This window comes from Anarhichas minor, unplaced genomic scaffold (assembly GCF_050575085.1).
Source record: "Anarhichas minor isolate MPS153535 unplaced genomic scaffold, ASM5057508v1 ptg000081l, whole genome shotgun sequence".
Classification (NCBI taxonomy): Eukaryota; Metazoa; Chordata; class Actinopteri; order Perciformes; family Anarhichadidae; genus Anarhichas; species Anarhichas minor.
Genome location: NW_027466527.1, coordinates 611,553 through 625,546, shown reverse-complemented (window position 1 = coordinate 625,546; position 13,994 = coordinate 611,553). Strand labels below are relative to the sequence as shown.

General features: G+C 41.8%; 1 protein-coding gene across 1 annotated transcript; it reads right to left on the bottom strand.

Moving 5' to 3' along the window:
* Positions 1–121: 121 nt before the first annotated feature.
* Positions 122–13,686, bottom strand: chd1l (chromodomain helicase DNA binding protein 1-like). Its single transcript, XM_076081533.1, has 25 exons — positions 13,508–13,686; positions 13,201–13,313; positions 12,182–12,288; positions 11,844–11,955; positions 11,722–11,753; positions 11,273–11,354; positions 11,042–11,204; positions 10,399–10,554; positions 10,009–10,101; positions 9,827–9,923; positions 9,230–9,303; positions 8,962–9,072; positions 8,187–8,301; positions 7,377–7,530; positions 7,087–7,282; positions 6,320–6,465; positions 4,758–4,921; positions 4,474–4,673; positions 3,706–3,804; positions 3,527–3,597; positions 3,145–3,259; positions 2,752–2,860; positions 1,605–1,854; positions 1,244–1,327; positions 122–749 (listed from the first exon to the last, which is right to left on the bottom strand). Exons 1-25 carry the CDS (start codon positions 13,599–13,601, stop codon positions 627–629), a joined length of 3,060 nt encoding a protein of 1,019 aa, XP_075937648.1. The 5' UTR covers positions 13,602–13,686; the 3' UTR covers positions 122–626.
* Between the last annotated feature and the right edge of the window lie 308 nt (positions 13,687–13,994).

The window sequence follows — 13,994 nt, the reverse complement described above, 5'->3', positions numbered from 1 at the left end:
TTCTTGTGTAAACACGTGGCTTCCTGTCACATTTATTCATCATCCGGATTTGTAAAGTCTTATGTGTGTAAAATACTTTTGGATCAAACATTTAAATAAAAAATAAATGGAGATCAACAAATGTTATTTTTCTCTTTTAATGCAATAAAATGCACTTTGCAAATTCATCATTTACAGTCGTTGAATTTTAATGAATTGATTATGAAAAAAAGTTAACAGTTTTAAAGACATAATCAAAAATGTAATCCATGACAATGTAACTATAATCTAAGTGCAATTGTTATGTAATTCAGGCTGATTATAGTTATTAAATCTTTGTAATGTGATTACTTAGTTAGTCGCTCAACTGCTGAAATCAGACTTCTGTAATAACTTCAACACGTCGTCTCTGTTACCATCAGATCAGAGATTTCCACAACTTAAGACGGTTAAAGTGAAGTAAAGTCTACACGTGTGTGTTCATCATAAGGCTCCACGCTGCAGCAGAGAGACGTTTGTTTACTGACTCCTTATTTCACCCATAAATCAATGATTACAAACTGTGTTCACGTGCTTTGTATCTCCAAACAGCCACTTAAATTCATTCAGGCTCGATACAAACAAACAAAGAGATGAAAAACTCGTCGTTATCGGAGCAGATGGAGGAACGGAGCCGTGTTGACTTGTCCTTGTTTGGAGAAGCAGGACTCCAGCCAGTCCTTCTGCACCGGGACGGCCTGAGAGTACCGACGGACCAGATCCTGGAGCTCCTGGTTCACACGGATCACACACAAAGTTAATCCAAAATAAAAGATGTTTCTCTAGGATTTCTCTTATCATCTGCTTCTGGGTTTAATGTTTTTTATTATTGGCAGCACTTCAGATTCACCAAAGTCACTCAGCAAAGCAGCAAGGCACGTTTACATCAGTGTTTGAGTGAATGGAGTCTGGTGTGTTTGTAGAGATCATAGATAACAGCTTGAGTTCCCCTCAGAAAGGTCTGTCTGACAGCAAGGTGAAGAGGTGAAGACATTCTGAATATAGCTTCACTTCAACTGAGAGACATTCTGTTAGAGTCTAACATACGTCCACAGCAGAACATCACTTTGCTCCCGTGCTGGTTCTCCTGTCTGTTCTATGAACTCATCTACTGTAGTAGAACCCTGACTGTGGAGGAGAACCTCACACACACACACACTACAGAACATCAGGACTGTCTCTTTAATTTCCTTCTGCATATATGAATAGAGTGAAGAACTCTGACCTGTGATTGGATGTTGCTCTCCGGCTCTGCTACGATGTGAGTGACCTCTGGACTCATGACGTCCTCCTCGTCTCCATCATAAGTTCACAGCAGCTAAGGAGCATTTTAATCATCATAACACTATAAATGAACAGATCTGTCTTTCACTGAAGACGTAAACTGTACGAGTGATGAAACACTTTTAAGCTTCGTTTCTGTTTCTGACTGCAGCGTTCGTCACACATGATGTGTTCAAGGACCGTCGGAAAGATGACAATCTGACGATAATGACAGTTTTCACAGCTTCTGGCTGTGATGAATGTAGTTTTGCTGATTGTTTAAATAAAACATGATTGGTTAACAGAGAATTGAAAGGATATGTGATGAGGTAGCGGGCCAGCCTCTTCCTCTCTGATGCAGCCAGGTTGTAGAAAAACACACGGACTCCCCTCATGAAGTCGGGGAGCTCCGTGGGGCCGCGGAGGCTCCTGAGAGGAGCCGAGGGGCCGGGGGCCTCTGCTTCTGCCTCGTCATCGGTCGGCCCGTCGGAGCGATGCACCTGTGGCTCTGAGGAGGACGTCGACGTCTGAGGAGCAGCTGAGTTCTTCTTCGCTGCTCTGTTGTGGTAGTAGCTGTCCGTCAAGTTAAGAGAAACCGACCCCCCAGAGACACGTCGGGCCTCACTCACTCAGACAGACGCTCTTACTTTGCACACAAAATAAATGATAAATTACCGGAAAGGTGTTGTTCTTACAATCGTGTTTATGTAAGTAAATCACAATCATTCTGAATTGAAGCTCCATGCCGGCTGATCTGCAATAATCACACTGCCACGCCCCCATTGCTCCTGTTGGTTCATCACAGAGACAACAGGTGAAGTGGTTGAAAGAAGCCTGGACCCTAAATTAAAAAATATTAAAAGAAATGCTGATAAATATGAGACAAAAGTGTCTGAAGTAGAAGACAGAGAAGATGAGAACACATCTCTGGCTGTAATAACTGCATTGATACATAACCAAAGCAAAACAAGTCCAGCAGAGATCATTGATCTGTATCCAATAGTTTCAGTTTATATCTTTGACATTTGAATTGCTGCTCAGCTGCTTCATTGCATCTCTATTCTTTCTGATAATTCTGTACTATAAATAAATAAAACTACAATAATATTAGTAGCTGTTTTCTTCAGCGTGATAATAATAATGTCATAAAATATGACAGACATCCAAAAAGCTTCGTTCAAAAACCTCAAAAGAAGCTTCGAAACATATTTCATTATGACGATAATCTGAGAAGCGTAGATGCATTTCGTAAACTAACGGTTTAAAATTATTGTTGTCTATTAAAGAATCTGATTATGAATGTGGTTTTAATATGCAATGCATTTATTTGAAGAGGTGTGTGTTCTCTTCATCACACATCATCTCTTCTAAACTCGTTCGCAGAGTAAAACAGTATTTATGAATCTCGGATTTGAGCGTAAACCTTTTCTTTTGTATTTTTTAGATTGGGCTGAAATGCTTTAAAGATACATGAACGTGGGGACGCCTCTGGACGCCAGGTGCTTCCTGATGAGCCTCTCCGTGCCGTACCAGTTGAAGCCTCTGGTGGAGTGGCCGATGCGAGGGAGATGGACGCTTGCTTTGTGGAGAGAACAACACACAGATAATAGTCACTAGTGGTCAGAAAGGTTCTCTACGAGGTAAACAAAGACTTGACTCAGGCAGGTAATCTCAGCTCCAGGTGTTCACCTGTTAACCAGAACAAACCCTGAAGGAAACATACATCTTTATCATGTGTTTGTAATATAACACAGACTGTTCTTTGTACCTTTCATCACGCTCCTCCTCCTTCTGTCTGTCCTCAGACAGGCTTCATTATTGTGTGTTGTTGACGCTTCTGAACAGACAATAACTTGAACGTACCTTTATTTCTTTTGGCTGCAGCGTGAATCTTCTTCAGACCGTCGTCCAGAGCCGTCAGAAGGATCCCAGACAGCTTGTTGGTTTTGTCTCTCTGCTGTGCGACGATCAAGGCCAGCTGAGGTGAAAGAAACAGCTTCAGGCGTTATTTGTATTTTATTGTTTCTCACATCTTCACACTTTTGTCACCGCGCCTGAACACAAACCCAGTGTGTCACATCATCATTGTGTGTCGCTGCGACTGCAAAGGAGAACGTTTTTAAATCAGACAAGTGTGCATCTATTGTCAGAGAGCAGAGATTGTTTTTATATGGCCGTTTTATATAATATTTTTCTCCTCTAAAGACATCAGAGCAACTTTTTAAACCAGTTAAACAGAACCTACTTGATCCCGGCCGTCTAATCTGGACTGTTTGTCATCGATGGGGAAGAGCAGCACGTTTCCAACCTCCAGATCTGAAACAAAGCACAAAGGTCACACTTTAAATTTGTTAATTTATTTTTCATTTCATGTCAACCAGACGTGACAGATGAAGAGTGTTGCGTAATCGTGGGTAATCTCACCTTTCATCTTGCCAGCCGACTCGTACTTCTTCCGTGGTTCATCTGATCGGACCTCCAGAGCGGTGAACAGGCCTCCTCTTCCCCACTGGCCCGAGTCATCTTCACACAAAACATTACTCGTTACAACAACTAAACATCTTCCGATGTCCTGTTGCTCTTCATCACACCGATACAGGAAGCAGATGAAGAGCTCTCATCTATTTCTAAATGGTTTCAAATGAACTAAATCTCTCTCAATATATTTAAAAAAATCATCAAATTTTCTGACATTTTGCAACCAAATTAAAAAATTTAGAAAAGAAAAAGCCAAAATATTCACAGACATCATGTCGCTTACATTTAATTCTTTGGAGTCAACATGTAAATATCGTATAGAAGTTGACTGTGAGACTATGAAGTCAGTAAGTATCTTGAGTAGATTATTCTCACAATAAGATTTTCCGAATCCAAAAGACATTTTTTACAGTGATTAGTTTTGCTCCTCTCTTCAGAAAACACAAACTTCTGTCATCTTTTAATGTATAAACATGTAGTAGACTTGTGTAATCATGTATTAATATATAGACTGAGAGGAGCAGACTGTCAGACCCTGCTGCAGCACAATGAGAGGTTTTCTAAAGGGAGTCTGGTGCTCAGAGACACTACCACTTTAGTCCACAGGGGGCGACAAAATCAAGAGAAATGAAAGTTCCTCCCAGCAGCTTTAAATTCAATACTTTGGCACATGTTCTGCTAGCTTTCTCTTTATCTCATACGAAGGTTTCGTACCAACACAGTGGACGATGATGGCGTCTCCCTGAGCGGCGTGAGGATGAGTAACATCCCCCAGAACGTAGCTGATGGCCGTGCTGTCGGAGTCTGTGGAGCACACGCTGCTGTCATCCTCTTCCTCTTCTTCTTCTTCTTCTTCACTGTTTACCGGCGGCAGACATTGCGACCTGTAGCCGCACGACTCCCACCATGCCATTCTGCACGATGAGAAAACAACGTGTAAAGTCACCGAGAGCTGAAATACAAAACTGACATAATATATGATTCGACAGATCTTTTACTTTTTCTTGTGTTTCTGCTCTTGTTGCTTCTTCTTCGTGTCCTCCTGGAGTCTGGCTCTCTTGGCTGCGGCCTCCTCTCGTCTCTGGTGTCTGAGCTCCAGCTCAGCCTCCATGAGGGGTTTCCTCTTCCTCGTCGGTATCCCGAGGGTTACCGACAGCGAAACCTGGGAACAAACACGAGAGAAATCACACCGTTGGTCACAGTTTAATCTGGACAGTGAGCACCATGATTTGAGTTTAGCTCAGCATTTACAATGTGACCTTCTTCAGTGTTTTTTTTACATCAACCATCATGTTCAAGGCTGTTTACCAGATCGAGCACCACAATCATAGACCGTCTATAAGAAGTGGACGTAGTCGCTTTGGCTGTCGCCATGTTGGCTTTATTACAAACGATGAACAGGAAGTGACCATATCTGGACTGAGGAGGAGTGACGTAGAGACGCCCTATACGTCTCTGGTAGAGACCTGTCAATCACCGTGTAGCCCCGCCCTAAAGCATCCCCTGCTTTATGGTCTGTTTGACTCTAAATGGACCATAATGTACTAAATGAACATCATGCTGTATTGAAGAAGACTTGAAACTAGAGATTGAGACCATAAACTCATGTTTACAATGTTTACTGAGGTAATAAATCAAGAGAGAAGTAGAGTCATTTTCTCATAGACTTCTATACAACCAGAGGAGTCGCCCCCTGGTGGACACTAGAGAGAATGCAGCTTTAACACATGAAGCTTTGGCTTCACTTTACAGAACCGGAGGTTGGCGCCTTTCCACAACTAGTATTTAGTTTGGGGTTCAAAAACGAAAATAATATATTTATATTCTCATGTGAGGCAAATGTTTACAAGTTCAACAGAGTAAGAAGCTGAGAGGAAGTCCTTTAAACTGACAGTGTGGTTGTATGAGATACAAATCAGTATCAGTTTAAGTTTGGTTTGGTTTTCTTTTGTTTCCACTGACAACACCTCACACTTCACTTGTTACTGACTGACACACTTCACAATGCTAACTATTGCTTTACTTCCTTATAATGAATCAATTTAATCTACCGTCCTCCACTGTAGGAGCCGGGTTATGACAAAGAGGCCGCCGCCTGCAGGGAGAAGGCGTTGGTTGTTTTCGAGACAGAACGTAATGCTGGCTGTTGGGACGCGGCGTCTCATCGATACGGTTGTTGGAGACTTCTGTCTTTTGTTCAGCTTAACTTAAGTTCTTTACAATTGATTTTAGGAATCGATTTAGAATCTTGAAGGATAAGAATCTTGATTCTTACATGACTTGATTCCCCCTCCCCCACTCTAGAGCTTCACTTCAACTGAGAGACATTCTGTTAGAGTCTAACATACGTCCACAGCAGAACATCACTTTGCTCCCGTGCTGGTTCTCCTGTCTGTTTCTATGAACTCATCTACTGTAGTAGAACCCTGACTGTGGAGGAGAACCTCACACACACACTACAGAACATCAGTACTGTCTCTTTAAGACTAGAATAAACATGTGCGATATACAACGTGCACTGTGGAATGATGTTCCCATCAGTCATGAGACAGACTCTTACTCCAGCTTTGTGCCGTAGAGCTCGTCCGTCTCCTGCAGCTCTCTGGAAGTCGGCCAGCTGCTCCTCCAGCAGACGGTCGAAGCTCTTCTGGTCTTCAGAGCTCGGGTCTCTGCTGTAGTCTTTGCCCTCAAAGTAGTACATGTGGTCTGGAGGGACAGGGCAGCATGATGGAGTGTTAACATTCAATCACAACGCTAAGCTTCTACTTGTGGTGTAACGGACCGTTGTGGATCCGTGATCCGTACGGATCCCTTGATTAACTACTAGAATAAATCCAGTAGTTTGAAGGAGATGTTTTCATGTTAATATAAAATAGATATTAGAGATGAATTATGAGCTGTTTAACTTCTAACACGAGCTCTAAGAACATTATTATACTTCATTAAAGATAATGACTAGATTTGTTTTAATCAATAAAAATATAATCTTTGATTTCCTAATTATTTGAAGTGTGTTTTTATGTTAATATGGATCATCAATGATCAATAATTAGTATCAGCTGCAAAAAAATGTGATGATCTGATCAATGACTGTGAACCTTCTGAACCTTCTGAACCTTCTGAACCTTCTACTCATACTTGTAAATATGAACCCAACAGAGGAGACCTGTGGTGCATTTTCTTGTTTGCAGGTTGAGAAAGTAAGAGCGAGACGTTCACATGTCAGAGTAACCAGTCTAACCACCGGACACACCAGTAGTGTTCTGACAAAGTGTCTGAATGTTCTGCACACACGAACAAAAGGAGATTTTATAAGATAACACATACTCTGCCCGTCAGATGCAGAGCCGCTCTCCTCTTCTTCTTCCTCCTCCTCTTCTTCTTCTTCCTCTTCTCTGAAGTCTTCCTCCACCCACTGACCGTCACGAGACGGACCGAGGATCTTCTCCAGTTTCACATCCGTCACAGAGCTCTCCTCCGATGACAGAAGCTTATCCACCCCGAACTTCAAGATCTCACTGAGCTGCAGAGGACAAGGACACATGAGTGGACAACTGGAGGGGGTGTAATAAAGAGGATATAATAAAGAAGATGATGTTATTTGATCTTCCAAAAACCTGAAGTCCTGCAGCAGCTGACTGAGCTTGGTCCAGCAGAGAGAAGCGACCTTCTTCAATGACCGTGTTGGTGAGGAGCAGCTTGGACACAGCTCGAGAGTACATGATCTCCTCCACGGTGTCTCTGGCCAGGAGGCGGATCACCTTCACGGGCCTGTAGCGAGTCAAAGATTAAAGAGCTTCTCCAGCAATTCAGTATCATTAAAGGGACAGTTCAAAACAACAGAAAAGCTTCTAACTACATTATACATCAGACTTTGTAATATAGTTAGTAGAGACCGGACGAAGCTACGCTTGTAAATACGTGTGTGTAAACCATATGGTACAAACAATGACAACAACGCTGCCGTATTTACGCCTCGATGACGATATTTTGGTGGCGATTTAGAAGAAAAGTGCAGCAGGCTACATTAGCCGCCGCTAGCATTAACACACATGAATCTCCAACTGAACCGTCACTCGTCAGGTTGCATTGTGGGTAATGAAGGCACGCGGTTTAGACGAGGTAGAAGAATTTGTTGAGTAAAAACATCCGGTATTTACGGTTTTAATACTCTTTCTTTTAAACTGTCCATCGTGAGTCTGACGACGAGACAGGAGGACGATGCTACGTCAGCGATTTAAAGCCGAACTACAGATTACCCTTATGACATCATCAGGGTTGTTTGCGTCAGACTTTAGGAAGCTGCTCCAGAGATAAAGAGGACACGATACAACAAAGCTCAGGGAAGTGACGTCACATCCTCTCTAACAACTACTACCTATTACAGCTGATCTAGCCCGCTCGGAGTAATTATTCATAACCGTCACCTGTTCTGACCAATCCGGTGGCAGCGAGCAGCAGCCTGCAGGTCATTCTGAGGGTTGAAGTCGCTGTCCATGAAGATGACGGTGTCAGCAGCGGTGAGGTTCAGGCCAACTCCGCCTGCAAAGAACAGCACACAATGTCTGAAAACTACCTGTTATTTACACACTTATTTAGGAATATAGCTTCAAGCATTCTGCACACAAACCTTCAAGCATCTGTCACTTTAAAGCAGTTTAGAAGCTCTACATGTAAAGTCTGATAATATAGAATGAATAACTCTGTGCTGTAATGGGATCAAACATTGTGGTTTTAATGGGACATTTTTGTCTTTAATGGTCTGAGTGTCTGTTCAGTTTATTATTGACTTATTATTGGAGCTGAGGTTCAACTTACAAAATAAAAAATGCCTAAATGTCTAAATGTCCCTCGTGATGCAGAAGTGTTAATGAATACAAACATCAGATTTAAAACAGGAACTCAATGCAGCAATTGGAAAACATTTAAAACTGCCACCTCTGTTTATGAGCTGCAAAAAATATTTCAACATGTTTGTAATAAATGTAAAATCTAAAGATATCAAAAATAATGAATGAGAAATCAATCACAAAGCTTCTTTAACGTGAGGCACAAGGGTTTAAATAGTACAAAGATAAAAAGCTGCTTTGAATATTCTGAAGCACAATGGGAACATGATTGATCCTGATGATGTTCAGTTGAATCCTACACATCACAACTCAACTTGTCTTCCTGGTTGTAGTTTTTAGGGTTTCCAGTCACCTGCTTTAGTGCTGAGCAGAAACACAAAGATATCTTTGCTGCTGAAGTTCTTCACTGCTAGATTTCTTTCTTCCCCTCGGACGGACCCGTCCAGACGCTCATAGCTGTAACCTGAAGAGATCGATTGAAGAGCTTCTTTGTAAAACATTACAGTCGCCAACGGAGGTTCACTTCAGTTACATTATGATGCCTTCAGGCTCTGCTCAGTGAACATGAGTAATCAAACAACAAAGGGATCTGTATCTGTTGATACCTCTCAACAGATTACCTCTGAACTCCATGTAATCCTGAAGAATGTCCAGCATCCTCGTCATCTGAGAGAACAGCAGGATCCGATGACCTCTTCCCCCACAGACAGGAAGAGAGATTCAGATCATCAATCCTTATCGTTCTTTTTGATTATTTATATATATTGAGAGACAGAGAGAGAGAGACAGAGAGAGAGACACAGAGAGAGACAGAGAGAGACAGAGAGAGAGAGAGACAGAGAGACAGAGAGACAGACACAGAGAGAGACAGAGAGAGACAGAGAGAGAGAGAGACAGAGAGAGAGAGAGACATAGAGAGAGAGACAGACACAGAGAGAGACAGAGAGAGAGAGAGAGAGAGGGACAGAGAGAGAGAGAGAGACAGAGACAGAGAGAGAGAGAGAGAGAGAGAGAGAGAGAGAGAGAGAGAGGATGTTTGAGAAGAGGACGTCTCACTCCAGAACTAAGAAAGTACCGATAGCAGAACCAGTCACTCTGGACCTCATCAATAACGTGTTTTTACTCATTTAGAACCGGTTCCTGTTTAGAACCAGGTTTCGGGGGGGGGGGGGCCATCCCTCTCCTAAACGAGCCCAACACCCGGTAGATGGACTCACCCTTTGTGCAGGTAGGTCAGCATGGCGTCCAGAAGACACAGTTTCCCGCTGGCTTCCACCAGATGCTCGCCCATCTCAAAGGGCTCCGGCTCCACTCCTGAACCACAGAAACAACGGTGAGGCGTCTCGTATGAGAGCCGTCCGGTTCGGCAGCGATTCATCATCCGTTGATCACATCTCACCATTAAACAGGTACGGGTGGTCCACACACTTCCTCAGGTTCATCAGGATGTTCAGCAGCCGGTTCTTGTTGCCCTGATCGTTTCCAAAAGCCTCTGAAAAGAAAACACAGTTTGGTGAGTCGTTGATAATTTACGCCCAAACAAAACCCAGCGTTTTGCTCCAGTTTACGATTTCACATCAGAGTAGAGTTAGACCAATACATTTATATATCCTCCGTTATTATTAACAGTATTAGACAGTTTTTCCACTAGCATTCGTTTAAATATTGTTTGTTTCAGGTTTAAAAATTAATAAAAAATGTGCCAATACATCGTGATCAGAGTATCATTTTAAGCTCTCAAATATCGATACCAGGAATCAATCCAGTATGAGACTGCACTGTGTCTCACCCGCATCCTTCATCAGAATGGCTTTGTAGTATTTCTTCTGCAGGGCCGACATGCCGTGGTACATCAGCAGCTCCGTCTTCTTCGGCAGATCGACGGCCACTTCTGACTTGACCCGACGGAGCAGGAAGGGTTCCAGGACGCTCTGCAGCTCAGCAGCTGGAGGCCGAAGACCAGAAGGAGGGACACAGAATCTACAGTTGAAGTGAAGCTATATTCAGAATGTCTTCACCTCTTCACCTTGCTGTCAGACAGACCTTTCTGAGGGGAACTCAAGCTGTTATCTATGATCTCTACAAACACACCAGACTCCATTCACTCAAACACTGATTCTACCTCTCAGGACACAGGAGCTGCTGCTCTCCTGCTGCCTCCATCTGTTGCTGAGGTTGTGTTGTTGAGACTTTAGTGAATCTGAACTAACTCTTTAAAACAATTCTGACGGTCCTTGAACACATCATGTTAGAAAATGCACCTGAAACAAAGCTTAGAATTGTGATATTCTGGTTCTATAGAGATGAAGGACTTTATGTTACAGAGAAAATCAAAACCACAGAGAGAAACATGAGACAGGAGCATAAAAACGCCCTGAAACTGATCTGTGGTTCAGAGGGTTGATGTGAAACAAGAAGCAGGTCCTTCATACCGAGAGCAGGTCGACTCTGAATGTCGGAGTAGGAGTTGGTGAAGCCGTCCGCCTCCTCAGCCGTGAAGATGTCGGGCTGAATGAAGCTCAGCAGGGAGTAGAGCTCCTGCAGGTTGTTCTGGATGGGGGTCCCCGTCAGCAGGACTCTGAAACCAACTGAGAACTACACCGGGGGGTTATAATCATGAAGAAACAGATACCTGACAGCTCAAACCAGGTGAGGCTCAGTACCTGAGTCAAGGCTTTGTGCAGCACTGACTTCTGATTCTTAAGCCTGTGAGCTTCGTCTACAACGAGCACCTTCCACTTCCACCTGAGGAGCAGAGAGTTCACCGATAACATGGAAATAAACTCATTTAAATATTTAACATATAAATCCTACTACACACACACATACAGTCTAACATATTAGACGGCTGCTGCGTGTGTTCATTAGCTTTAATTCATTCATAAGTTGATGCATTGTTGTGTTCTTCATTAAGTCCATTCATCAAACAACACAACCAAACCTCATTTCTACCAGTGAAGGAAGTACATTTACTCCAGTACTGTACTTTACGTGAGTATTTCCATTTGATGCTACTTTATACTTCAAGTTCTTCTTCCTCCACTGATTTCTACTAAATGTGTCTCAAGATTTCAATCAGTTTCTGATGATTTATAATTCAGAACACACTCACCGTCTCAGGAATGAAGCATCTTTGAGACACAGCTGGAAAGGAGAGATCGATTTATTTTTGTTAAAACGTGTCAGTTAGAACACAGATGAATCATAATGTTCTGATGGAATAGAAACACAGACCTCGTACGTCGTGAGCAGAACATGAAAGTCCTGAGTGTGTGTTTCCCTCTGGAGCTCAGCTCGTCTCTCTTTGTCTCCGTTGTAGCTCAACACAGTCAGAGACGGAGCGAAGCTGCAACCCAGAACCATAGTTCATACTTCAGGGTTCCTGCTCACTTCATGAAATCACATTTAATGCTTTTTAAGACCTCGACAGAGACAAGTTAACCAATGCATATTAGTAAATATAGTAAAAGTAATGTAGTCTTTAGCCGAGCATCATCTGTACTGTACTAATCCTCATCCACTACTCTTAATGTGTGTACTGTTGAAAGACAACAATGTGAACGCGGCTGCACCCTTCCAGCTCCGTCCTCCAGTTCTCCAGGACAGACAGCGGGCTCAGCACCAGGAACGGACCGCTCTTCCCCAGAGCTCCTGACATGAACACCAGCAGAGAGATGGTCTGAAGAGACACGACGTTACTACAATTATATTACAGGAATTCATCAGGCAGGCCTTTGCAACACAGCAGTGAACGCTGCCTGTGTCTTTATCATAGCAGAACATCTTCATCACAATTATCACAAGTTCTTAAAGTCAAAGGCAATGTTGAAAGATGAAGCATTTATTATCATATCACAAAATAAAAGTGACAAATCCTCATCACTGTACAGCTGGATATATTGGTAATTAAAATAGTTGAAGATTTTATTTCTAATGATTGGCTCATATTTTAATCGGCTCCTCATTTCAGCTCTAATACAGTGTAATCATGTGTGTGTGTGTGTGTTTCTCTATTCAATTTGTATTGAGTTTTTAGAGAGCCCCAAACAACGTCAACATAAAATAATACAATAATATACACTATATTAATATTAAAAAATAGTAATTCATTGTCTGGGAATATTTAAATATTCATAGAAACATATTTTAGTTAGACATTCATGTAGTTGGTGTCTTGTCTCTTGTTCTTTTGGATGTTGATTTTTGAGTTAATTAGTTTAAAGAGAAAACTGCACTAAAAATGTCAGTTTTGTTCTTTTTATTTGTGTATTTTGAGTTCAGTTCAATGTTCAATAAAATAATGTTTGAAATAACTCGCTTTCATTCTTTTTAATTCAACAAGCAACTTGTCGTATTTTTAGCAGATTATTATTATATAATAACACTTTGTAACTTTTGTTTTGAAAAGTTCTGTATAAATAAAGTGTTTGAAACATGATTATCCAGAGACGTCTGCAAAGTAACACTAAACTGAAGAAAGCTGGTGAAAAAATAGAATAGATGTAATTTATATATTATAGATATATTAAAGTAAAAGTACACATGTATCAGTACTTATATCAGCCTTAAGGAGGACTGGTGGATCTCGTACCTGACAGGTTTTTCCTAAACCCATCTCGTCTCCCAGAATGCATCCCTGCTGGTTCTTCAGACACTGGGTCAACCACTGGACCCCATCCAGCTGGTAAGGTCTCAGCTGGATCCCTGAGGGAAGGAGGGAAGGAGACAAGGAGACATGTAATGGACACACCGGTAGGTCAAGTGAACTATTTAAATTGTCAGTCTGACAGCACAACACAACAGACTGGTAAACTAGCTTAAACACAGTGTAAACATAGCCATTAGCTAACCTAACTAACGTTAAATGAATACGTAGACTTTCCTAAAGTTAACAGTACCTTTTAATCCACATTTAACCAAGTCGCTCTGAGTGACAGCTGTCTTCTGCTTCTCTGCTACGCTGCTTTTTATTTTTAACAAAATGTCTGTCATGTTTCACAGAAGCTCAACTTTCTTCAGCGTAGACATGTACGGACAGGTCGGTTGTTGCTGTTGGGACGTTCAGCTACACTTCCGGGTTGGGTCACGTGAGGCTGGAGGGGGGGAAAGGGCGCGGCGCGCCTGTTCGAACTCCTAGTGAAACGGAAGGTAGAGAGGCGAAAGCCCCGCCCTTTCCGGTTGAGTATTCGTGTGTATATATATTTTATTAGAAAGTAAAATATAAAGCACCTTTCCATTATTATCTTTTACATTTATATTTAAATATGTATATCTAATATTTAAATATGTATTTAGTTATTGTGGATTTTTTACTTTTTTACTTATTTAATATTCTTTACTGTTTTATTACTTATTTATAATACTTGTATTGATCTTGTTTTTTAC